We start from the raw sequence: 24405 nt of genomic DNA on the forward strand, positions 1-24405 counted from the left end.
CCGTGTATGACGGACATGAAGAGAAGGAGTGTGAGGGAATCTTATTCTGATGACTAATCTAAAAGGAGGGCCATGGAAAGGAGTCAGATTAGGGGATGTGATAGGCCTGTCCAAATAGATGTGTTTTCAGGGCACGTTTAAAACTGTGGATATTGGGAATTAATCTGATTGTCTGGGGTAGCACATTCCAGAGGACGGGTGCAGCACGAGAGAAATCTTGAAGACGGGAGTGGGAGGTTCGGATTATGGAGGATTTTAATCTAAGGTCGTTGGCAGAACGTAGAGCCCGAGTAGGGTGGTAGACAGAGATGAGGGAGGAGATGTAAGGAGGTGCAGCACTGTGGAGAGCTTTGTGGGTGAAAGTAATACGTTTGAATTTTATTCGGAAGGGAATGGGCAACCAGTGCAGTGACTGGCACAGGGTAGAGGCGTTGGTGTAGCGGTTGGTCATAAATATGAGCCTGGCTGCTGCATTGAGGATAGATTGGAGAGGGGAGAGTTTAGTGAGGGGAAGACCGACTAGTAATGAGTTACAGGAGTCAAGACGAGAGTGAATCAGAGCAACAATGAGTTTTGGCTTTTCCTCAGTAAGAAAAGGGCGGATTCTGGAGATGTTTTTGAGGTGAAAATGACAGGAGCGTGAAAGTGATTGTATGTGAGGAGTAAAGGAAAGATCTGAGTCAAAAATAACCCAGAGACAGCGGGCGTGCTGCTTAGTAGTGATGGTAGAGATAGAGGCAGCGGGCGTGCTGCTTAGGTGTTAAGGTAGTGATGGAGACAGCGGGCGTGCTGCTTAGGAGTTATGGTAGTGAAAGAGACAGCGGGCGTGCTGCTTAGGAGTTATGGTAGTGATAGAGACAGCGGGCGTGCTGCTTAGGAGTTATGATAGTGATAGAGACAGCGGGCGTGCTGCTTAGGAGTTATGGTAGTGATAGAGACAGCGGGCGTGCTGCTTAGGAGTTATGGTAGTGATAGAGACAGCGGGCGTGCTGCTTAGGAGTTATGGTAGTGATAGAGACAGCGGGCATGCTGCTTAGGAGTTATGGTAGTGATAGAGACAGCGGGCGTGCTGCTTAGGAGTTATGGTAGTGATAGAGACAGCGGGCGTGCTGCTTAGGAGTTATGATAGTGCCACACACAGAGATGGAGACATCCGGTTTAGGGAGGTTGGTAGATGGTGGTAACACAAGGAGCTCAGTTTTAGAAAGACTCGGTTTCAGATAGAGAGAGGACATGATGTTAGAGACAGCGGACAGACAATCACTGGTGTTTTGTATTAGAGCACGGGTGATGTCATGGGAAGAGGCATATAATTGGGTGTCATCAGCGTAGAGATTGTACTGGAAGCCAAATCTGCTGATGGTTTGTCCAATAGGAGCTGTGTAGAGAGTAGAGGAGCAGACCTAGGACTGATCCCTGAGGAACCCCGACAGCAAGGGGAAGAGGAGAAGAAATAGATCCAGCAAATGACACACTGAATGAGCGGTCAGAGAGATAGGAGGAAAACCAAGAGAGAGCCGCGTCCTTGAGGCCAATAGAGTGGAGCATGTTAAGTAGGAGTTTGTGGTCTACAGTGTCACAGGCTGCAGAGAGATCCAGAAGAATAAGGAGAGAATATTTACTGTCCGATTTAGCCGCCAAGAGATCATTTGAGGCTTTAGTAAGGGCAGTTTCTGTGGAGTATAGAGTGCGGAAACCAGATTGTAAGGGGTCTAGAATGGAGTTAGCAGAGAGATAGCCAATAAGGCGAGAGTAGACTAAGCGTTCCAGGAGTTTGGAGATGAAGGGCAGATTAGAGACTGGTCGGTAGTTGGCAGCGCTGGATGGGTCAAGAGTTGGTTTTTTCAGTAATGGGTTTATAATGGCATGTTTAAAAGAGGGAAAGATACCAGAAGAAAGAGGTTAAATATTTTAGTCAGGTGACTAGTGACAGCCGGGGAGAGGGACTGGAGGAGGTGTGAGGGGACAGGATCACTAGGACAGGTAGTAGGACGAGAAGAAGAGAGGAGCATAGGGACAGCCGGGGAGAGGGACTGGAGGAGGTGTGAGGGGATAGGATCACTAGGACAGGTAGTAGGACGAGAAGAAGAGAGGAGCATAGGGACAGCCGGGGAGAGGGACTGGAGGAGGTGTGAGGGGACAGGATCACTAGGGCAGGTAGTAGGACGAGAAGAGGAGGAGTCTGGAGACTTCTGTTATTGGGTCAAATGCTGAGAGTGAGGAAGAGGGAGTGCGGGAGGGAAGGGGATCGATGTTACTAGGGGACTGGGAGATAATATCATGCCGGATGTTGTAGATTTTAACTTTAAAATAAGTGGCCAAGTCTTCAGCACTGAGATCTGTGATTGGCGTCTGCACTTTAGGACTAAGGAGGGAGTGAAAAGTATCAAAGAGGCGTTTTGGATTATTAGATAGTGCGGATGATGTGGAGATGAGATGAGCACTAGGCTATGCATAACAACATGATCAGTGGGGGTCCGACTTCTGACTATATGGAGAAGGAAGGCACGGAAGTATATTTAGGCATTTCTCCTACACAGTGGCGCTTTCTGGTCAGGCTGGACGATTATGACAAATTTTAAATCCCGATTAATTGAACATGTAACCTCGATTACAATTAGTGAATAACTTTTTAGGCCACTCGCCTATTTGCAGGCCATGCCATTGATTTATTATAAATCCCCCTGAGCCTGCTGTATATAATATACCCCCTGACACTTCCTTACACAGCCCCAATATAGTGCCTAATAAAAATAATAATATACATACTCGCCAAACCCGTTCCAACAAGGAGTGGAGGAGAGATCCCTCTGGTATGTGTGGCTCGGTGCACACCGGTGTGATGACGTCACTGCCTCACACCGGTGTGATGACGTCACTGCCTCACACCGGTGTGATGACGTCACTGCCTCACACCGGTGTGATGACGTCACTGCCTCACACCGGTGTGATGACGTCACTGCCTCACACCAGCCTATGCTGAGCCACTCATGAGCCGCCTGCCTTACATAGTGATTGGTAGAGCATGGAACTGACGGCTCCCTGCTCTACCATAGGATTCAACTGTATCTGTGTCCTGAGGACACAGATATAGTTGAAACAAGCAAACAAAAAAAATAAAAATGACATGCTGATTTTGGTTATTTTGCGCTGAATTTTGGCTGTGTTTTTTAGATTAATTGCTCAGTCCTGTTTCCGGGATACCCGCTGTGCAAGGAGCTGCATTCAAGTGACTAGGACGGTGTTGTAGTTTCCTGCACATAGGGTGGTCCAGAGTGTGAAGGGGAAAATCAGAGATGGTTTTAAAAAGGATCACTGGGGTCTGGGCACTTGTACCTTTCCAATCTGTATCAACCTAAATAACAAAATGTATCGGAACCATGGCCTAGGAAGGGAATGGATTCAGATATGAGACATTTATAAAGGGCTTATAGCCCCACTAGTGACCCAGTTCTTTTCTAACAGGCCAAAAAAATTTTATTTCTTATTAGTGTGAGTGGGTTCAGGAATATAGCGAAATAAAAGCACACTTGTCGTCTAGTAGTATTGTGTGTGTATAGGAGTTCCAAACCCATTCATATGGCGCTATTCAGCGATCCAATCTCGCTTTCTATCTCAACAGGGACTTCCGATCCGTAAGAGATGACATGTCCTAGCGATATACCTTTACTTACTTTAAAGCCGTTTGTTGTTTTTGTTTTTTTTACTAAAGGGGTTGTCCAGTCCTAAAAAAAAAAAAATTGGTGGCCTATCCTGGAGTTGAATATTGATGGCTTATCCTGAGGATAGGCCATACTTTTTTGGGACTGGACAACCCCATTAAGGTCTCTGTGTGTGTGTGTGTGTGTGTGTGTGTGTGTGTGTGTGTGTGTGTGTGTGTGTGTGTGTGTGTGTGTGTGTGTGTGTGTGTGTGTGTGTGTGTGTGTCATACAGACTCCTTTTTGATTTTCCTGCAGTTTTTAGAGTGAAAATACACTGACATATTCTACGTTGGTGTGAATAAGCCCTTAGTGTGAGATGTCAGCTGACGCCTGCAGCCCAGTGAGCTGCTCCATACTTTCACCCCCGCACTCATTGTCATCATGGTGCGTCAAGGGGTTAAATAAACTTAACTCTCGGTAACAACTGGTTTAATTTCTACTATACATTTATATAAAATGTCGTAACTTTAAGAAAAGACTGTAATCTCTTGAAGTGCGGTCTGCCGCCTCCCAGTACACGTCTTGTGGCTTGAAGAATCCATTGGCAAAATGTTTTTGTTTTTTCTTAAAGAAAAGCCGGCAGCTAATTTCAGATCTGCTTGATCCCTGGGATTTATTAAGTAAGCCCGTCTGCCTGAAGCTTCTGTTTCTCTTGTCAAAACTTGAAGTGGCCTGCGCTGGGCTCCTGTCCCAGCTGTGGGGAAACTAAGGCGCCTCGTCTATTGTTGTCTCTTACAAACTTTTTGTTCAGGGTTTCGTTTGTTTGTTCCTTTTTATTTCCACAACACACATCTTGAGAATTTACATGGTTTGTTTCTTTCTTTTGTATAACAGTTCCCTTTCGCAAGAGGCACCGTCGACGTTCACAGTGGGGAAGGGGAATAATTAAAAAAAAGAAATCCACTTATTTAAAGAAAGAGGACGAAGATTCAAAGTTCCGAGACGACGAAGACAACGAAGATCCCTTGGAGAATGGAGATTGTCTTGAAGAGAACGGAGATGAGACAGGAGACCACTCTGCGACCAACGATGAGTCCTCCTGTGATATCATGGACAGAGAAGTGGACCACCAGAATGGGACCCTTGGGAAGGGCAACAGCTTTGTGTCCACAGAGGAGGACAGCTCGAATGAATCCATGTTGGTCAATAACAATGTAGCTTTGGAGGGAGCGGTCTCTTCTGAGGATCCCCCGCTTGCTGCGGGCTATGTAAATGGATGTGCATCAATGGACAGTATAGAAAGCACACCCGTATCCGATATCCATAATGGAAAGGTGAAATGTGATACCCTCGAAACCACAGACAAAGACTCTGAATCTGGAGCGCAAAATGATGAACTAGTCAACTGCTGTAATGCTGTAAGTGCAGGCGATGATCCAGCACCAAATCCAACGCCAGGAGCCGATCAAAATAATGAACTCGAGGAAGAGACGGACAATGTAGCGTTATTGGACCTACCAGAAGGTAAGTGGATTCAGAAGCCTTAGGGTAAGTTCACATCCAGCAAATTTGTCGCAGAACTTTCTGCGGCTGAAAATGTGTTTCTTCATCTGAATGGGTTTGTTTCTGCGGCATGCACATGGGATTTCTACAGACCCCGATGAATGAGATGGTTGCAGAAATTTCTGAAACAAAATCTACCGCCTGTGAATCTACCCTTTAAGGGAATGTATCTTGTATTTCATTTTAGTTTTAATTGTTTTTTTTGTTTAAACTTTCTCTCTTCTGGGGGACATATTTGGAGACGCACTCTTCCTTCCTGTCTTGTCTTCAGATAGAGCAGCAGGGTGCGCTTTATGGGAGCTGTCGTTAATGGACAGAAAGGTGTTCATAAACAGTCTCCAGGAAGAGATGGCGTACTGTCCCCTCGCACTGATAGGGACTGCTTTAGCAGTACAATAGAGCTGTCGCTCCCACTCCCTATCTCCTAGGGCCCCGTTCACATGGAGGAATTTGCCGGCAGAAAATAATCTGCCTCAAAATTGCTGAAGGAATTTTGAGGCAGATTTTGACCTGCCTGCACTTTCTTGCCACCGCAGCACCTCCGCCTTCTATTGGAGGCAGTTTTGGATGTTTTTTGGCGCTGATTCCGATGTGGTTTCCACTCCAAAATCATAGGTTTCCGTTTGCATCACCATTGATTTCAATGGTGACTGATCCGGTGCAGATGGTTTCCGTATGTCACTTGTGTAAGCTTTCCGTTGTTTTGACGGAATAAATACCGTAGTCGACTGCGCTATTTCGTCAAAACAACGGAACCCTTACTCAACGGTGACAAACTGAAACCATTTGCACCGCATCCGTCACCATTGAAATCAATGCTGATGCAAACGGAAACTTATGGCTTCCGTTTGGACTCCGTTCATGGGTTCCCCTGACAGGACGGTACCCATGAACGGAGTCCCGACGCAGATGTGAATGAAGCCTTCATAAAAAAAACAACTTATATTTCTGATGCCTCCTCTTTAATGTGGAGTTTAATATTTTATTTATTTATGGTTTTTGGTTTTTTGGTTTAATTTTTTGCAAAAACACGGTTAGTATGGAAGCAAGAGAGAGAGGCCGGGTTTCAGTCTTGCCCGTTCTCTGCCCTCATTTCACTACCAGCTTTCGGAAGATCTGAGACAGACTTGTTGCTAGGGATGTACTGCCAAGCAACCCTTTTGAAATGACTGGCTGTTTGACAGCGGTTGCTACGGTTACACTGCCTGACACAACAGAGAAGTGGAAACATTTTTGGCAGCGCTCAGGCCACACCATTCCCTTCTGATTTTTCCTAAGAGATTAGAACTATATTTATTTCATATTTGAATACTATAATGTGCTTTGAAATGACATCGGGGTCAAGGAGTGCCAGAGGGGGTCCCACAATCCGCTCTGCGTTGGTCAGGGTATTTTGGATACCGGGCTAAAGCAGCAGACTGAATCTTTGCCCCAGGTGGAGAGAAGCACTACAAAATAACCCAAACATAAACTGGACAACTGTAGACATAATGCGTATGTTCTCCCCCTTGTATAGGAAAAGTCTTGGGCATTTGATGGCCGTGCCTCGTCACCCATGTTCTTCATGGATACACCTCTTTTCCATGTGTTCAGATTTATAGAACATCCTCGGTCTTTGCCCTACCAGAATATGAAAAAGGCAGATGAACAGGAAAAATCCAGTGTGAACAGAGCCCTAGACAAAGCTATGTTATGCACCCTATGTGTTCGGCTGGTGACTGGGCCAGGGGGGGGTTCCTATGCTGAGGAAGCACATTCATACCATTTGGTGCCATGTAAATTTTACATATTTTTTTTTCTCCCGGGTGATTATTCACTTGTTGGTTATAGTAATTTGCCAGTCTGTGATGTAGTGAGAAGTGTTGGGATTCAGCCAGTGAACCTCTCCGGAGCACAAAGCGTCTGTTTAGTAAACGCTTCGAGCTCCGCTTTTAGGATGCCCCCATTTGCGGATGGCTTTAGAAGCCGGTCTCATTGGAAATGGCTACTCAAACATCCTGGAAGACGGAGGAAGCGCAGTGCGTTGTGGAAAGGTTACGCCCGAGGAATCCGGCTGCTTTCTAAATGTTGAGCAGCTGCTTAATCAAAACCACAACTACTTCTGGATCCTTAGTCAAACATCTTCTTAAAATATCAAATATCAGGAGCCGGCTGCCGGGCGGCTCCATAATCATTGCCGTCGTATAAAAAGAAGTTTAGATTTATATATAACACATGCGGCTGTGTAGGAAGAGCAACGGGCGGCAGATGTTTCTATAGACGGGTTCAGGAATGGGGCCTGGGGGCGTCAGGACCACGATTAATCCAAGAAATATTACATCTGTGTTTTCAAGAAGCACTAAGCCCAAAGTCCACAGGTTATAACAAGAAAGCAGCTCATAAGATGAGCTGATAGTATCATATATATATGTGTGTGTGTGTGTGTGTGTGGATATATATAGATATATATATATATATATATATATATATATAGTGTCTCTGAAGGTTTCTAGCACTGGAGAGGTCTGACTACAGTAGTGATCGTGGGGACACAGATTTTTCTGGACTTCTGGTCAATCACCCCTTTGAAGAACATTAATGTCGGCCTCTCGACAGCATAAAAAAAGCTGATCATTGAGAGTTGGTTTCCCACTTTCGATGAATCATAGGATAAAGAGCTCTAAAATTCCTTGAAGTGATCCCTTCCACATTATAACCTCCTACACGCGTGCGTGTGTTAAATAATTTTTATATTTGGTAGCAAAGTTCTTGTGTGTTTTTTTTTTTTTTATAGGAGGTTATATCTTGGTATCACACTGAACAGTGAAGGTTGTTATATGCGTATATTGGCCCAACTATCTTAGTAGGTGTTAAGTTATATCCCTTATACATTGTAATAATGACAGCCAGCACTTTACACTAATGGGCGCCTTCGTGCAGTTTTGCATCAAAGCGTAACGGGGCTAAAAGTCTTACGGAAGCAAAGCCTGAGACGCACAATACCTCCCAAAAAAAAAAAGTTCTAGATGTGCATAGACGATACATCTACATACACACATCCTCACATCATCCGCAGAACTGAAGGGACCAAAAATCTCAGTGATCCAGATTCCGGTAAACATCCACGTCATGGAGTCAACAGATGCCCTGGTTAGGTTACGGGGGTGGGGGGTTATGCTAGGACACTGTCCTATTTAGAAGGAGGGTAATTGGAAAGCCTATATTTTCTTATTGGCAAGGCGGGTGATCACATGGCACAGTTCCTGCATCTACACTCCTGGGGTCACCGGTGGCTGTACAGATGACAGGATCCGGCTGTGATCGATCTTCACTTGCATCCTCCCGCCTCAACAAAGTCAAGAAGTCTCAGACCCTAATATTGCACCTAGAGCTTTGAGCCCTCAAGAATTTGAAGTCCTGATGTATCGCATATGTACTTGGCAGTGAAAGGGGTAAGAGTGCCCGATTATGTCCTGCTGCTGGAACCACCAGTGATCGGTTGTGGTCTTCAGAAAAATGAGGCATTACACGTTTCCCATTAAAATCTGTGCGCTGTCACCGTAATGCGTGGATATAACCGGTCCTCAAGAGTGACATGAAGCTGCTCTCTACGTTCTGTCTCATAGATGAGGGTCGTCCTGATAGGACCAAAACTATATGCCCCCTTTATGGAGCTCTTCTGCATTCTGAGTAGGAACCAGAGAATGTTTGCGTCCTTACATTTTATAAAAGTTACACTTGGGGATCTGTGATAAGTGAGTGGATGTGTTTACTATCCAACACAGATTTACATCCTCCATTTATTTTTAAGTCGATTTAACTTCTTTCTGACGTTTGACGTATCTGTACGTCATAGCCAGGAAGGGGGGATATGGAGCTTGGGGGGGGGGGGTAACGGCCCTCACTGTAACGGCCGGGATAGCTCTGATCACGGCCATTTAACCTCTTAGATGCCACGGTCAATAGCATCCCCTCCGTCGCCCCATAGGCCCTGTCATGATACAACAATCCGCACTCTGTGATTGTCGTGGCAGTTTGGGGGCCTAGTGAAGACCCCCAGGTCTGCCATCTTGGTAATCCGAAGCCCCGTTAAAATTAGTTAACGTTTTCACTAATATTGACGGTCCCGTTGCTCCGTTCCAATCCAAAGTAGAGCATGTCCTACTTTTGGTCCGAGATTCTGTGACCATGAGGCCCATGCAAGTCAATGGGGCTGTCAAAAAAACTGAAGGCACACGGAAGGCAGGGCGGGCAGAAAAACATAACAGAAATATTACACTAATCGGCAGCCACTTGTCTCTATCAATCACTGATAGAGAAAAGAGACTGCTGATTTAAAAATAAAATAAAAAGCAGTTCATACGTACCCAGTCGTTGTCTTGGTGACGAGTCCCTCTTCTTCCTCCAGTCCGACCTTCCTTTCTGACGCTGTAGCCTGTGATTGGCTGCAGAGCCCGCTGCAGCCTGTGATTGGCTGCAGAGCCCGCTGCAGCCTGTGATTGGCTGCAGAGCCCGCTGCAGCCTGTGATTGGCTGCAGAGCCCGCTGCAGCCTGTGATTGGCTGCAGAGCCCGCTGCAGCCTGTGATTGGCTGCAGAGGCCGCTGCAGCCTGTGATTGGCTGCAGAGGCGGTCACGTGAGATGAAGCATCATCCCTGGAGGCCGGCCTCCTGACGTCATCCTGACGTGCGTGACCGCCACTACAGCCTGTGATTGGCTGCAGCTTGTGACATGGATGAAACATCATCCCTGGAGGCCGGACAGGAGGAACGGAAGTATGAACTTATTATTTTTTTTATTTCATTAAAATTGTATTTTCCGAGCGCAGAGCATGGTACTGTCCAGGGTGCTGAAAGAGTTACCGCCGATCAGTGCAGCCCATTAACTCTCAGCACCCTGGACAGTACCATGCTCGGCGCACGGAAACACTGAGTTCACACAGCCGCTAAAACGGGCACACGGATCCGTCAAAAACGGCCGTGAAAACGGTGTCGGAAGTGTGCACGAGGCCTTAAAAAAAAAAGTTGTATGCACACACCAAAATGCTACCATTGAAAAAAGAGAGCCCCCTTCGCAAGAAAACAAGCCCTCGCAGCGCTCCATCGATGTAATAAAAGCTATGGGTCTCCGAATATGGCGACACTATTTTTAAACAAATAGTTTGTTTTTGTAAAAGTAGTAAAACTCTACATTTTGCATCACTGTAATTGTATCGACCCGCAGAATAAAGTGAACATGTCATTGAACACCGTAAAACGATACCCAATAAACCTATGGAGTTGTTTTATCTATTCCACATCACAAAGATGTACATTGTGGTACAATAAATGGTGGCGTTAAAAGCTACAACTCGTTACGCAAAAAACAATGCCTCATATGGCTGTGTCCCCAGGAAAAGTTATTGCACTTGGAATGCGGGAGAAAAAAACAAAAAATGGCTGTGGCGGGAAGGGATTAATTATAAAATCACTACTAGGTGCTATGTTCCCAGCGACTGTTAAAAGGTCTCCTATTGCCCATGCATATTGATGGGCTTGTGTGGGAAATTTGGGTACCTTTTGAGGGTATGTTCACACGCAGTGTTTTCAGACGTAATTCGGGCTTTTTACGGCTCGAATTACGCCTGAAAATACGGCTCCATTTCGCCTACAAACATCTGCCCATTGCTTTCAATGCTTTTTACGATGTTCTGTTCCCACGAGGTGTTTTACGCGTTGCTGTCAAAAGACGTCGCGTAAAAAGACGCCTGCATCGAAGAAGTGCATGTCACTTCTTGGGACATTTTTGGAGCCGTTTTTCATTGACTCCATTGATAAACCGTTCCAATAATATCTGTAAAATACACCGCGAAAAACGCGAGTAGTTACAAAAACGTCTGAAAATCAGGAGCTGGTTTCAGGCGAAAGTAGCTCAGTAATTTCAGAGGTGTTTTGCTACTGCGTGTGAACATACCCTTATACATCTAGTGGGTGTGCCCTTTTGGCAATCTGTGATTGAAACAAGGACTGTTTTGGGCACAAATCATGCTGTGGCATGCAGTATTCTACCTAAACACTGGAAGACTCATTTTACACCAACATGCCAAGAGGGGCTTAAATGTTTGCTAACTTTTCAACAAACGGTGCGGGAATCAATAAAACAAGCAAATATAAGAAACTAATATCTTATTTTTAAAAAAAAAAGGTGTCTTTCTCCACTTATCCGGATCCTTTCCTTACCCCCTCCTAACTGTTCACTCACTCTGCCTTTACTGCTAAATCTGTCTCCTCAAAACAAAATGGATCTGGGCAAAGCTGCGCATAGAAGTCTAGGGAGAGGGGAGGAGGGAACAGAGAGAAAAGAGACGACGCACCCCCTGACACTGCTGCAGGTTCTAGTAAAGGTTATATCCCCCCCCCCCCCATGCTGGATTCTCAGCTACACTGCTGCTTACTGCTGTATAATCTCCATGCTGCTGCAGATTCAGGCGAGCAGGATTCTCCTCTTCATATGATGTGTATAGAAGACATGATAGCTGTTAGGCTCTTCCCATCAACTCATGGAAAATTGAGAATTAGAGAGCAAGCCTGCATTGGGGAAAACTGCTAAATAATGCTGAATACAAGTCCTATAATGGGCAAAAATAATGTTATTCCTCATGTACACACACATGACAGCTTATCCTGAAAAGACACCTGAAAGGTTAGGTACGCTTTAAGGCGGTGAGCAGCATAGAGCGTTTGGAGTAATTTCAGGCTATTTATAGAAATAACCGGGGGGCAATCTACAGCACGATGGTCCGCCTGGTATTAAGAACAGTGAGACTCTCTCTCTCTCTCTCCGGATCTCTTTCACTCTGTATCATGGGGTCCCAGCATATCCAGAAAACCAAGAATACCCGGTGTCTGACAACAACATTTGACAATAAGGAAATCTTTTTCTCTGTCTTTTGACTATTTGTTACTAATATATCTCTGGCTCTGTTTTTTGCTATTTCTTTGTAGCATATTTGTGTAGTTGCCATAAACTATTAAAAAAATAAAAAACACTATAGACATCTGTCAGGACAATGCAAAGTTTTTATGTACTTGTTCTGGTCTGTTAGGCACCAACACAGGAGACGGAGAGGACACCATACCATTCGTAGATCAGCGCCTGGAAGAAACGCTGGACCCAGAACCACCGCTGCTTGTCGATCACAAGAGACTTGAGGTAACGATCCACATGATCGCTGATGCACACCTTGCTCACTTGTCACCTCCTCTACAGTGTTAAATATCTTTCTTATGGTTATAGGCTCTCTATTATCTATCATGTATTAAAGGGTCACTCCACTGAATACTGTAGTATAACATGCCTGCTTTAAAAAGCTGTTCGCACAAAGACAACATTTTAGAAAAGAAGCTGGGCCATCGACAAACAACTTTTGTGTGAACAGGCACGACCTGCACCTTTCAATTTTACAATTCATGACACAAATGCCTATTTACATGCAGACCGCCTAATCTATGTATAGTGTAACTAAGGCCATTGCCTTTTGACAGTGGGAGGTGCAGGTCTCGAGTTTACAGAGACGTCTTTTAGTGTTCCTGTAACAGCGCCTATTCTTAGATAAGCCTCCTGACTATGTCTGGGAATGGAGGAAGCTCTGATCCCAGCCATTTAACCTTTTGATTGCTGCAGTCCATAACCGCGGCATGATCAATGGGGACTCCCCACTTTGGTTTCCTTGTGACCCTGATCGAAGACTGGGTAACCCTCTGTAGTCAGCCCTGGACCTAGAAAAACATCCCAGGGCTATCTGATCACTAATCCTGCTGGTAGGGCACACTAAATAATAAAAACATGAATAAAAATGGGCAAAAATAATTATGGATATAATACGTTTTATTATGAATATCCTATATCAGAACTAAAAAAAATCCTGCACAAATTCGTTATCCACACGACCGTAATAACCTGAGGAATTTATTTGGTGTAAAACGTGAACAGTGTAAAAAAAAAAAATACACACAAACAAAATTTTATATAAACTACACAGTAATTTTATATGTACCCCCCCCCCCCCTAAACTCCGGCGGAAAAAAATAAATACAATTTCTCCTGCATAAAGCAAAGCCTCATACAGCGCCGTCAATGAAAAAATAAATAAGTTAGCCCGCTGAAGTGTGGAAAGCCAAAAACGAAAAAAAAAAAATTGCTGATCGTTAAGGCCCTTTCAGGCCTTGTCATGGGTTAAGGATTCGTTTATTAACCCAGTTTACATATAAAAGAAATCTGTATCAAAGACATTACATTTAGGTTTTTCAAATGTTGCCCCTATAAATATCCACCCATTAGAGGCGGGGGAGGAGAGAAAAATCCTCCAATTCTTAAGTCACCCATAAAATTTTAATTAGAGGTGCTACAAATTTTCAGACCAGATGTTAATCCAACTCTCCCATCTTCTATAGAACTTTTTAATTCCCTTTTTGTGAAATTCATAATACACTTGTTCCAAAAACAAGACCTTGTTCAGACTGTTAACCATTACTCCGCACGGGGGGGAGGGGGGCCCCTATGCCAACACCTCAGGGAATTTATCGTTATGTCTCCTCTCCATCATCCTCAGCAGATTGCCACCAACACCCGCCTTGTTGCAATATATAAAAAAAAACTCCACTGAGCCAAAAATAACACGACGGTTTTGTTTGTTTTTTTAGCTGGCGTAATTTTTTATTTCTTCATGGACTTCAAGCGAACACCTGGCCGCAGCGTTTTTTGCTGCAGAAAAAAAATGACAAAAGAGGTGTCAAATAGGGTGACTTTCCAATTCGCTCTCGGAGAAGTCATGAACACATACTTTTTTTTTTTTTTTTCTTTTATAAAATTTTCCAATATAGCTTCTGCATCAAGACCAGCGCTATACAAAAAACAAAAACTAGAGCTGGTAATGAAACCAAAAAGATGGAAGTCCATGTCCGTTGTTTAGATTCTGTTCTGTAATGTCGTGGTATTTTTGTCTTCTAGTTATTGCTCGACAACGTGGTGAAGAAGAGCAACAATTTGACAGTCGATGAACTAGAACGGTGGTACTCTGCTCTCAGCCAGTGCATCTACACACACCGGATGGACTATGATAAAACAAGTCTATTAGAGGTAAGTGATTATTAAAACCAACCAATCTACTTTCTGGTTTTTTTTTTAATAAGAAACGCTGTCTTTTAGTTTGTAACGACTCATAGTATAAACCCTGGAATTTTCTTTGCATATAGTAGATCTCTGAGACTGAACAGAGACCATTATAAACTCTTCTTACCTTGGCTTTTGGAAATGTCTCGCGTGTATTGTCCAGGAGTGCACTAGAGAACAAGCTGGATTGGACAAATGCTGTTTATCCAGAGTAGCATCAATGGCCTATTCCTAGGATATGCCACCAATGTGTGACTGGTTGATGCCCAACCACTGGAATCCCAACCGCCCCCCCCCCCCCCCCGTTCACGGGAACGAAGTGACCATGAAGCAACAAATCCTGTCCAGGGTGTTTATAGAGCAACAGCGCTCTAGTCTGTGCCTGGTATTGCGGGTTACCACCATTTGTCTGAATAGGGTGGAGTTTCAGTACTAGATTGATGGGAGTCTTGATTGGTTTTGGCCCAAGTGGTCAGATTTCCAGCGATCACACATTGGTTGCATTTCTTCTAAAACTCCAGTCCTTAACAACCCTCAATAGGTTATGATTTGAGGATATCCCATAGCGAGAACACCTTTTGGCAATGCCTGATACACCGACCATTAGATCACCTGTACAATACTAAGGAAATCCTTAAAACATGACCTGTTTGTAGGGTTAACACCAAGCGCTGTGGTAAATGCAGCTCAGGATTTTAATGGTTTCCTTTAGGCAGCCGGCACCAGCTGCGACTCTCTCCATAGATGCTCGGTGCTCTGGTGGGAATTTATTTGATTGATTTTAATATATATTCTGCTTCTTGCAGGAGATGGAAAGGACAGTTGATAAGTTTCATACATTCCTGTGAAAGTTGCCAAAACAGCAACATCTATTCTGTGACTCCTCCCGAGAGAGCGCAGTCCTCCGAGCTATTTTATTTATTTTTAGTGGCACCATGTTCTGCTCTGAGCCTCGCTCTCCAGTATTCAACCTCTCACCGTCTGCTGTTCAACGAGATTGGTGCTATCGTCTCAGGTACCTGATGCCAACCAGCCTACTAGAACCAAACAAAACTTCACATCGCAAGTGGACAAAAGAAAAAAAATAATAATAAACAAAAACACAAAAAAGGAACACCGCAGCTCGAAGATTTGAGGTGCTAATGGCGGATGGATGACAAGTCCACCTTTCTGTCTACACTCTCTGATTTCTAGAAAGCCGCCTGCATCAACTACCTTCTCGTCTTAGGAGAGGAGAGTGGGGATCAAATCTATGCGATGGGACTAAAAAACAAAAATATAAAAGAAAAAAAGCAAACAAAAAACTGGATCATACAGGAGCCAGGAACTTGTATTAATTTATTTCTCTCTTTTTCGTCTATTGTGTTATCACTACTTTTTTCTTTTTTTTTTCCCCCCCTCAGTCTCTTGTTTCTCTTGCTCAGAAGCAGTGTGGGAACCGGTTAGTGGCAGCTTATTCTTAAACTCAAAGCTCGCCCCTCTCTGTGCCTTCTTTTAACACTATATTAGGGTATTCAATTCATTTTGGTGCATTTCTCTTAGGGATCGGAGCATTCGGCAAAAAACAATAAAAACATCCGGTTTGTTCATTCAGTTTCCAGTAAGCAAATCAGTATTTTTTTGGCGGGGGCTTTTTTTTGTGCTAGGGTTGAGATACATGTTATATTTCGACTATGTTATGCTGAACAGAAATATCCTAGACGGTTCTATGCATCCCTCAATCGGTTGCTTTCCTCCGCCATATAATGTGAAGACTGTCTTGCTTTAGTTGACCATAGGCATCAGATCTAGCGATCAATCTCTCAATGTCTTTTGGGGCAGTCATTGTCTATGGAGCTGCCAGACCTTTCCTCAATGGTTTTTGGCAAGGGAAAAAGTTAAAAACGCTTTGTATTTTCCCTGTCCTGTCTCCCCTCCAAGATACCTGGTGCTGGAGGTGATGAGCAGTTCCATGGAATTAATATGCCTGTTAATAGCATGGGGTGAATCCGACATCGTAACTGTTGCCCCGAAAGATCTTTCATCTATTTTATATCTCTGTGTTGTCTTTTTTTGGCAAACCCAGATTATGGGCTGTCTGAGATGCTTGGCGCTGTAGTGTGTTGCCACGCATGTTGTAAAGGTGCTATTTGTCACAATTGTGTTGGATTAAATGTGCAGGGTTTATTTAGACATGCCTCCCATTGATCAGAAACCGGGGAAGGGGTTCTTTCTAAAGCTGGCCATACCCAGCAGGAAGTCTCACCAATGACTTCAGAAGGTGCCGATTCTTCAGTGAGGAAATGGAAGGATTGTTTAGACCACCCAAATTTGCTAAATCTCCTTTGATAACTTCTAGTTGCACCCCCCCCCCCCCCCCCATACATACATACATACATACATACATGCCCACACCCATGGTACAATGTGTTACATGGCGCCAAAGTATTGGATCGTTTGTTACTAATAAAAATTAAAAAAATTGTATTGGGCTGAGACCTTTGAGGCACGACCTACTACTTTGTTTTTTTTGTTAAGGTCAAGAACCCATTTAAGAATAAAGATAAGAAAAAAAGTTTAGGAGATTACTTAAAGCGGCTCTGTCACCACATTATAAGTGCCCTATCTCCTACATAAGGAGATCGGTGCTGTAATGTAGGTGACAGTAATGCTATTTATTTAGAAAAACGATCTATTTTAAACCACATTATTAGCGATTTTTAGCTTTATGCTAATGAGTTTCTTAATGCCCAAGTGGGCGTGTATTTACTTTCGACCAAGTGGGCGTTGTACAGAGAAGTGTATGACGCTGACCAATCAGTGACCAGTCAGCGTCATACACTCCTCTCCATTCATTTACACAGCAGCATTGCGTTCTTACTAGAACACGATGTGCAGCCACATACACAGACATTAACGTTAATCAAGTGTCCTGATAATGAATATACATTACCTCCAGCCTGGACGTCATGTGTATTCAGAATCCTGACACTTCTGAATCTTTTCTGTGAGATTTCCAGCAAGGGAAACGAAATCTCGTTTACCTCGTGAGATTACGCGTGGCTTGCTGGAATCTCACAGAAAAGATTCAGAAGTGTCAGGATTCTGAATACACATGACGTCCAGGCTGGAGGTAATGTATATTCATTATCAGGACACTTGATTAACGTTAATGTCTGTGTATGTGGCTGCACATCGTGTTCTAGTAAGAACGCAATGCTGCTGTGTAAATGAATGGAGAGGAGTGTATGACGCTGACTGGTCACTGATTGGTCAGCGTCCTACACTTCTCTGTACAACGCCCACTTGGTCGAAAGTAAAAACATGCCCACTTGGGCATTAAGAAACTCATTAGCATAAAGCTAAAAATCGCTAATAAAGTGGTAAAAGTAGATCGTTTTTTTTAAATAAAAAGCATTACTGTCCCCTACATTATAGTACCGATCTCCTTATATAAGAGATAGGGCACTTATAATGTGGTGACAGTCTCTTTAAAGGGGTTGTCCAAAATTAGAAAATCCTGATGACTTTATTACTAAAACAGTGCTACACCTGTCCACAGGTTGTGTCTGGTATTGCAGCTCAGCCCTATACGCTTCAATGGAACGGAGTTGCAATACCAGACACAACCCATGGTCAGGTGTGGTACAGTTTTTGGAAGAACGCAGCCATGTTTTTTTAATCCTTGACAACCCCTTTAGGATTTTCAGTCCAGTGTTAAACCTGTCCGAATAAGTTTTTTTTATATAATTTGTACTTTATACCAGACTACCTACTTGTAGCAGTGTTACATTCTGATCAGGGTTTCACAAATACAGTCTATCTTCCCCACTTACTTTACTGTTCAGATCTGGTAGCCAAAGGATGTCCCCAGCTATGACCTGGACAGTGATGTGATCTTCATTGAAATTGTGCTTAAAATGTTATTGCAGCACAAATTATAGGGTCGCTGCTTGCAGTAAACTAGAATGTTTTTAGGAATCCTCCTTCTGCCGCAAAATCCTTTTATAAATGTTGCGAAAATTATAAAAGTTGCTGCCAAACCATAGCTGGCAACCGTGCCGATCCAGCAACTTGTGCCTATCTGGATCTTTTAGTTCTCAATATGCAGATGGATCTCTCAAGTCTCTCTTGGAAGTTTTAGTCCTTTTGCGCACATGGTACCAAAGGGCCTGATCCCTTACACACATGATATGAGATTGGTATACTGCGCCAAAAGATTAGTACCTGGTGCCTATCCCAGCCACTGTCTAGAGAGGCAAACTATAAAAAGAGATCCATCTCCCGTTACAGAATTTATTATTTTAGTATTTTTTGGGGGGGGGGGGTTTTAAAAAAAAAAAAAAAAAAAAATCTTATTACTCATCAACCTGACAAATGAACTGGTCTGTCTGCTGAGGATTGTGTGCAGTTTGTTTTTAAAAAAAATTAAAGGTATACAAGTCTGGAACGACCCCTTTTATCAGACTGGACAGGTCATCAATCTAAGGCCTTGCTTGAGTGTGGACTATGGACAAGGAGGCTTGACAGTACTTTAAGCACCTATTTTCTTAGGGTATGTTCACACGGCTTATTTTCAGCCGTTTTTCAAGCCGTAAACGGCTAAAACAACGGAAGCTGAATACCTCCAAACCTCTTTGCATTGGTTTCAATCAGAAAAACGGCTTTTCGTTCCGACAGGGCTTTTTTTTTTTACGTGGCCGCTTAAAAAGAAACGTGCATGTTACTTCTTGAGCCATTTTTGGAGCCGTTTCTCTTTGTCTCAATAGACAAATGGCTCCAAAAAGTCTGTAAAAAGCGCTTGATGCTTAAAGAGGCTCTGTCACCACATTATAAGTGCCCTGTCTCCTATATAAGGAGATCGGCGCTATAATGTAGGTGACAGTAATGCTTTTTATTTAAAAAAAAACAATCTATTTTCACCACTTTTATTAGCGATTTTAGCTTTATGCTAATGAGTTTCTCAATGGACAACTGGGCGTGTTTTAGTATATGACCAAGTGGGCGTTGTACAGAGGAGTGTATGACGCTGACCAATCAGCGTCCTGCACTCCTCTCCATTCATTTCCTCAGCACATAGGGATCCTGCTAGATCCTTATGTGCTGTCTTATACTAACACATTAACAATACTGAAGTGTTTAGACAGTGAATAGACATTCCACGGGATGTCTATTCACAATCTCTGCACTTCGTTACTCTCTGTGGTAGTTACAGCAGAGGAAGCGTGATCTCATTGTAACCTGTCATTTACTGCGTAATCTCGCGAGATTACGCTTCCTCTGCTGTAACTACCACAGAAACAGTAACGATGTGCAGAGATTGTGAATAGACATCCCGTGGAATGTCTATTCACTGTCTAAACACTTCAGTATTGTTAATGTGTTAGTATAAGACAGCACATAAGGATCTAGCAGGATCCCTATGTGCTGAGGAAATGAATGGAGAGAAGTGCAGGACGCTGATTGGTCAGCGTCATACACTCCTCTGAACAACGCCGACTTGGTCAAAAGTAAAAACACGCCCAGTTGTCCATTGAGAAACTAATTAGCATAAATCTAAAATCACTAATAACGTGGTGAAAATAGATTGTTTTTTTAAATAAAAAGCACTGCTGTCACCTACATTACAGCGCCAATCTCCTTATGTAGCAGATAGGCCTCTTATAATGTGGTGACAGAGCCGCTTTAAATCGGAGGCTGTTTTCCCTTTGAAAGTAGCTCCGTATTTTAGTCGTTTTTAGTTTAGCGTGTGAACATACCTTTATTGCCATGTTAATCAGATTTTTCCAAATAATTTTAGGCAGGGAGCTTCTTAGTTCTCAAGTACATATAGGCGATATTCACAGGCTGCAAGGTTGTTGCAGAATGGGGCTTGCGGAAATCCATGCACGTGCTCCAGAAACGGCCTTACATGTATGGAACGGATTTTTTTAAGCAGAAATTTCTGCAACAAATCTGCTGCGTGTGAATGAAAGATTTCAGAGCATCCTGCCCATAAAAAATGGAGGCGTCAAATGGCATACCCACTGAGGAGGATACCCATGGTTGAATTTGCCTGACCGTTTTGATATAAATTTGGGAGAATGTCCTCCTAGCTCTTATATTCGCATGCGCAGCGTTTTGGTTTGCATATTCATCAGTTTCGAAATCGTACAAAGTCAAAACTTTGTAGCATATTTGTCTGCTCACACTGGAGAAATGTCTTGCGTCTAATTTTTTTAATTTTTTTTTTCTATCTTGATTAAATTGAACTACAAAATTCAGTGTTTTTTTGATCTATATATAATGTGGAAGTTTTCTTTTTATATTACTTTTCCTGAAACAAGTCGAACTAGTAACTCAGACCAATTTTTGTAATAAAAAAGAAAGTCTGCTTCTGCCATGAGAGGTTATTAGAAAACCTTATATTGTCATCACCCCCCCCCCCCCCTCCCCCCTGTGGTTTATAGGATTTTTATGATTTCCTTTTTTTTGTGTTCTTTTAGAGCAGATGAAAAGGTACAAGTTTTTAATGGTGACTGTTTGTATGACTGACCCAGATATCCAATAAAAAGTTTAATTACTATGTATTCATTGATCGAATAAAGTGAAGACGACGTTTCGGCCATACAACGGCCCTTCTTAAGCCCACTCATAGGCTTGACAAGGGCCGAAACGCCACGTATACGCTGTATGCATTCATTGATGGAATGACATGAAATTTTTACTGGATATCCGGTGCAGTGGTAATTCTTGGTGGACTGTGTTTTCCTGGAGCTAATTTCACGGATGGTGCTGGCCCCAAATCTCCATTTTACAAAGTGTCAGAACCCCTTTTTTTTTTTTTTTTTTTTATTTTTTTTTGCTGTCTTACGATCAACTTGTAATTTAAACCAAGCCAGCTTTATTAATAAAAATAAAATATAATTTTCTTTTTATCAAGGGGCAAAACATGTAAAAAAAAAAAAATCGTGCTGCTGGGAGTTTATATGGGGTGAGTTTGCTTATGTTGGTTCCCCGCTCCCGATCCCAACTCATGTTTTGATAAAAGAAAAAAAAAAAAAGAGCACATTTGCGCAATGTTGAATAAACTGTGCCGGTCACCAACACATAAGGTAGCCATTTTTTATGTAGAGCTTGTTTTGTCTGCTGCTAGGTAACATTGACTCATTCCTTTTGAGTTGTTGTCGTTAAAAAAAATTTGGTGACTGGTACATAATTCTAAATCTATTTTAGACATCGTTGTTCTAATCTCCATTTAATGTGTGTGGGCTGAACTTTTATAGCTACAGTTAGGTGTTTTTGTGGGATTATTTTTTATTTTTCTTCTATAAAATTGAAGGTATTAAAAGTTTTTGTTTTCTCCTATCTCTTTGTAAGAATGCCACAGTTTGAGCGTTGGTAGATTTGTATGTATATAAGAGGTTTATTTTGTATTGTAGTTGACTCTATTGAATCGTTTCTTACTTTTTATGCATTATTTAGGCACCAGAAAAGTTTGAATTTAACAAAAAAGTAGCTTTTACTTGTATAGAAAGTTGGACGTGAAATGATTCCTACTGTTACTCTAAATCGATCTGCAATCCGCCTTTCCATGTAGCAGGAGTAGGTTCCTGATGTTGGAAAAAAAAGAGAACCGTTCCAAGTCTCTCTCGTTTTCAGCAAAAGTGCTCAGTCAACCATAACTTTTCTGAGACTGAAATCCATAGCGATTAGTTATTTTACAAGAGCTCTTTCCCCCCCTACTGTTACATGGTTACTCTGTGCAACCAGCAAGATTATTGAATCGATGACCTCATCCCTCACAAAGCACCATGGGAATTGAGGGTAAGATGGCAGAGTCGAGCCAGCTTTTCTTTACAGCTTAATTCTGAAAATGCAGTAGAAATGTTTTGAATTGCAGTGAAATCAACACTTTTTTTTTTTTGTACCGTGATGTTGAACATAATTACTTTCCTCCTTGTTTGTCTCTCTAGCATGAAAGTACGTATAGACATGCCTTTTGAACCCTCATTTTAACTTTTACAAATAGTTTGCTTTACCAGCTCCCTACTGACATTGAGTTACGTTATGTTGTCATATTAAATTCTTCTTCACGTCTCGCTGCCTGCTGGATCAGTGTCTGTATTGTGTGTGTGCCCTGCTATGGTGCATTTAGGAGTATGTAGGTGTATGCTTCGTAGTGTGTCTGTTGTATAAAATAATACAGTGCATTGTGAAAACCACTCGACTGTTATGGGTGTGTCTGTCAGCATAGCGCCGTCAGATTCCTAGTGGCAACCAGCAGGATATTGAATGTCTCTTTAACTGATTGGAGGAGCGCACATAGTCCAGATCAGTTCTTAAGTAAAGCAAAGTATCTGCAAACGTTTTGAAAATTGTATGTAGATGAATACTGCGTGCAAATAATTTTCAGAACGGGAGCTTGGCTTTAACAAACCAGGCGTCAAGCATCAATATTAGAATGTCTGCCAGTTTTCAGCGCTCTGAACAGAATGTCATGAGGAAGGAGCTTTTTATCACTGCAGTGCCACCTTGGTTATTTTCCTGCACAGTGTAATAAAGCATAACTGCAGGGTACGGAACTGGATAGTTGCACCTGGATTGTCATATTATGGCGTAAACACGCTAGAATATACAAATGTGGCACCTGGGGCATGAAATGTATACTAAAGGGTTAAAGCATACAAGTCTACATTCACACCTAGCTCATACCTATGGTCTCCTTGACCAATCACAAGATATGGTAAAGTAATACCCCCTTTACAGTATATAATTGTAAGGTGGCAGCTGTATCTGTGGTGACTTTCCTCTGCTGTTGGCCCCTTTGATTTCATCAGGACCTCCAATGTTCTTTGAGAGAGACCTGAGGTTTGATCATAGCGCTCCATGTTGACGGAGCTCAGGTTTTTGAGGACTTTAATACGTTTTTGTTTTTTTAAATCGCGCAAACTGATATGCTGTTAGGCCTTGTGCAGAGCCTGAGGAGGCGGAGCATGGCAGGGATTCTCTTACTTGGTGTTTGAATCTTTGTCGTGCTTCGCCCGCCTTTTAGCCCTGCATCGGACAAAGCACCCAGTATCGGTTTTGCCCAAGGTGTTTAAAGTTGTGCTTTATTCAATGTTACATTTTTGTTCTAATTCAAGTGACTATAGGTCTTCAGAAAACATACCATTTTATTATTGATTTGACCCTATGGTGACATCGATATCAGTTTCTGAAGCCTTGTCCATTATGATTAGCTTGGTGCTGTTACATAACTAATGCAAATGGGCTACTAAAATGTATTTTTATGGTTTTGTACCAAATTTTCTATGGAACCCAAGATTTTTGGTGTCTAGAGATCTAGAGTTGCAAGAAACCTACTTTTCAAGCTCATACGTACCACTGAAGTAACCTCTGGGGCCCAGCTCCGCTTGGCCCAATACGCTTCAATGTGGGCAATGTGAACCTACCGATGCATGGGGAACTGATCAAGGGTCACACTTTACCAGAATTGAGAAGGGGGCTTAGGTAAACCAGCTTAGGGCCCCACTTTTCCGGAGTGAGGGGTGGTGTGTTGGATGCATTACTATATGTATCCTCTTCTTTGTACACTTATTTACTATGAATTTATCTGGTGTCATTACTTTCCCATAGAGTTGCTGTCTACTTACAACATACCACAATGTATATACGGTGCTGTCCTTTTAAATGCTTGAATACCATCTAAACCCTCTTGTTACTTGATGATTATTCTTTTTTTCTTATATGCCAATTGTTTTGTAGGTTCCTTTTTGTGTTACTCTGCTGTCCTGTGTTTTTACTATGTTTGCAGTAGCTTGTCTGTTGGAATTCGAGGCTTGGCTCAGGAGCTTAACATCCTTTTTATCGTGATCACAACATAAGCTTGAATTTGTTGGGAATTTTCCTGTTTTTTTTGCCATTGTGTTTTTGTTTTTATTATTAATGTGCATATAATTTTCAATAACCAAGGCATATTTTCTGGATACTGTAGGTTTTTATCCAAAATTGTATTTAAATTTGATGTTTTTTTGGGGGGGGTGGGGGTTTGTGGGTTTTTTGTTTTTCTGACTTATTTTCTATTAGTTTTTGAAGTAAGTTATTTTAAAAAA

General features: G+C 42.6%; 1 protein-coding gene across 3 annotated transcripts in view; it reads left to right on the forward strand.

Moving 5' to 3' along the window:
- Positions 1-15925, forward strand: part of ATAD2B (ATPase family AAA domain containing 2B) — a 117350-nt gene extending 101425 nt beyond the window's left edge. For all 3 annotated transcript variants that reach the window (XM_075861032.1, XM_075861034.1, XM_075861035.1), the window contains 4 exons: positions 4536-5165; positions 12267-12373; positions 14171-14299; positions 15139-15925. In XM_075861032.1, coding sequence (XP_075717147.1) covers positions 4536-5165; positions 12267-12373; positions 14171-14299; positions 15139-15180 — 908 coding nt within the window. In that variant the 3' untranslated portion in view covers positions 15181-15925. The remainder of the gene's footprint in view (positions 1-4535; positions 5166-12266; positions 12374-14170; positions 14300-15138) is intronic.
- Positions 15926-24405: the final 8480 nt, after the last annotated feature.

This window comes from Rhinoderma darwinii, chromosome 4, assembly GCF_050947455.1.
Source record: "Rhinoderma darwinii isolate aRhiDar2 chromosome 4, aRhiDar2.hap1, whole genome shotgun sequence".
Classification (NCBI taxonomy): domain Eukaryota; kingdom Metazoa; phylum Chordata; class Amphibia; order Anura; family Rhinodermatidae; genus Rhinoderma; species Rhinoderma darwinii.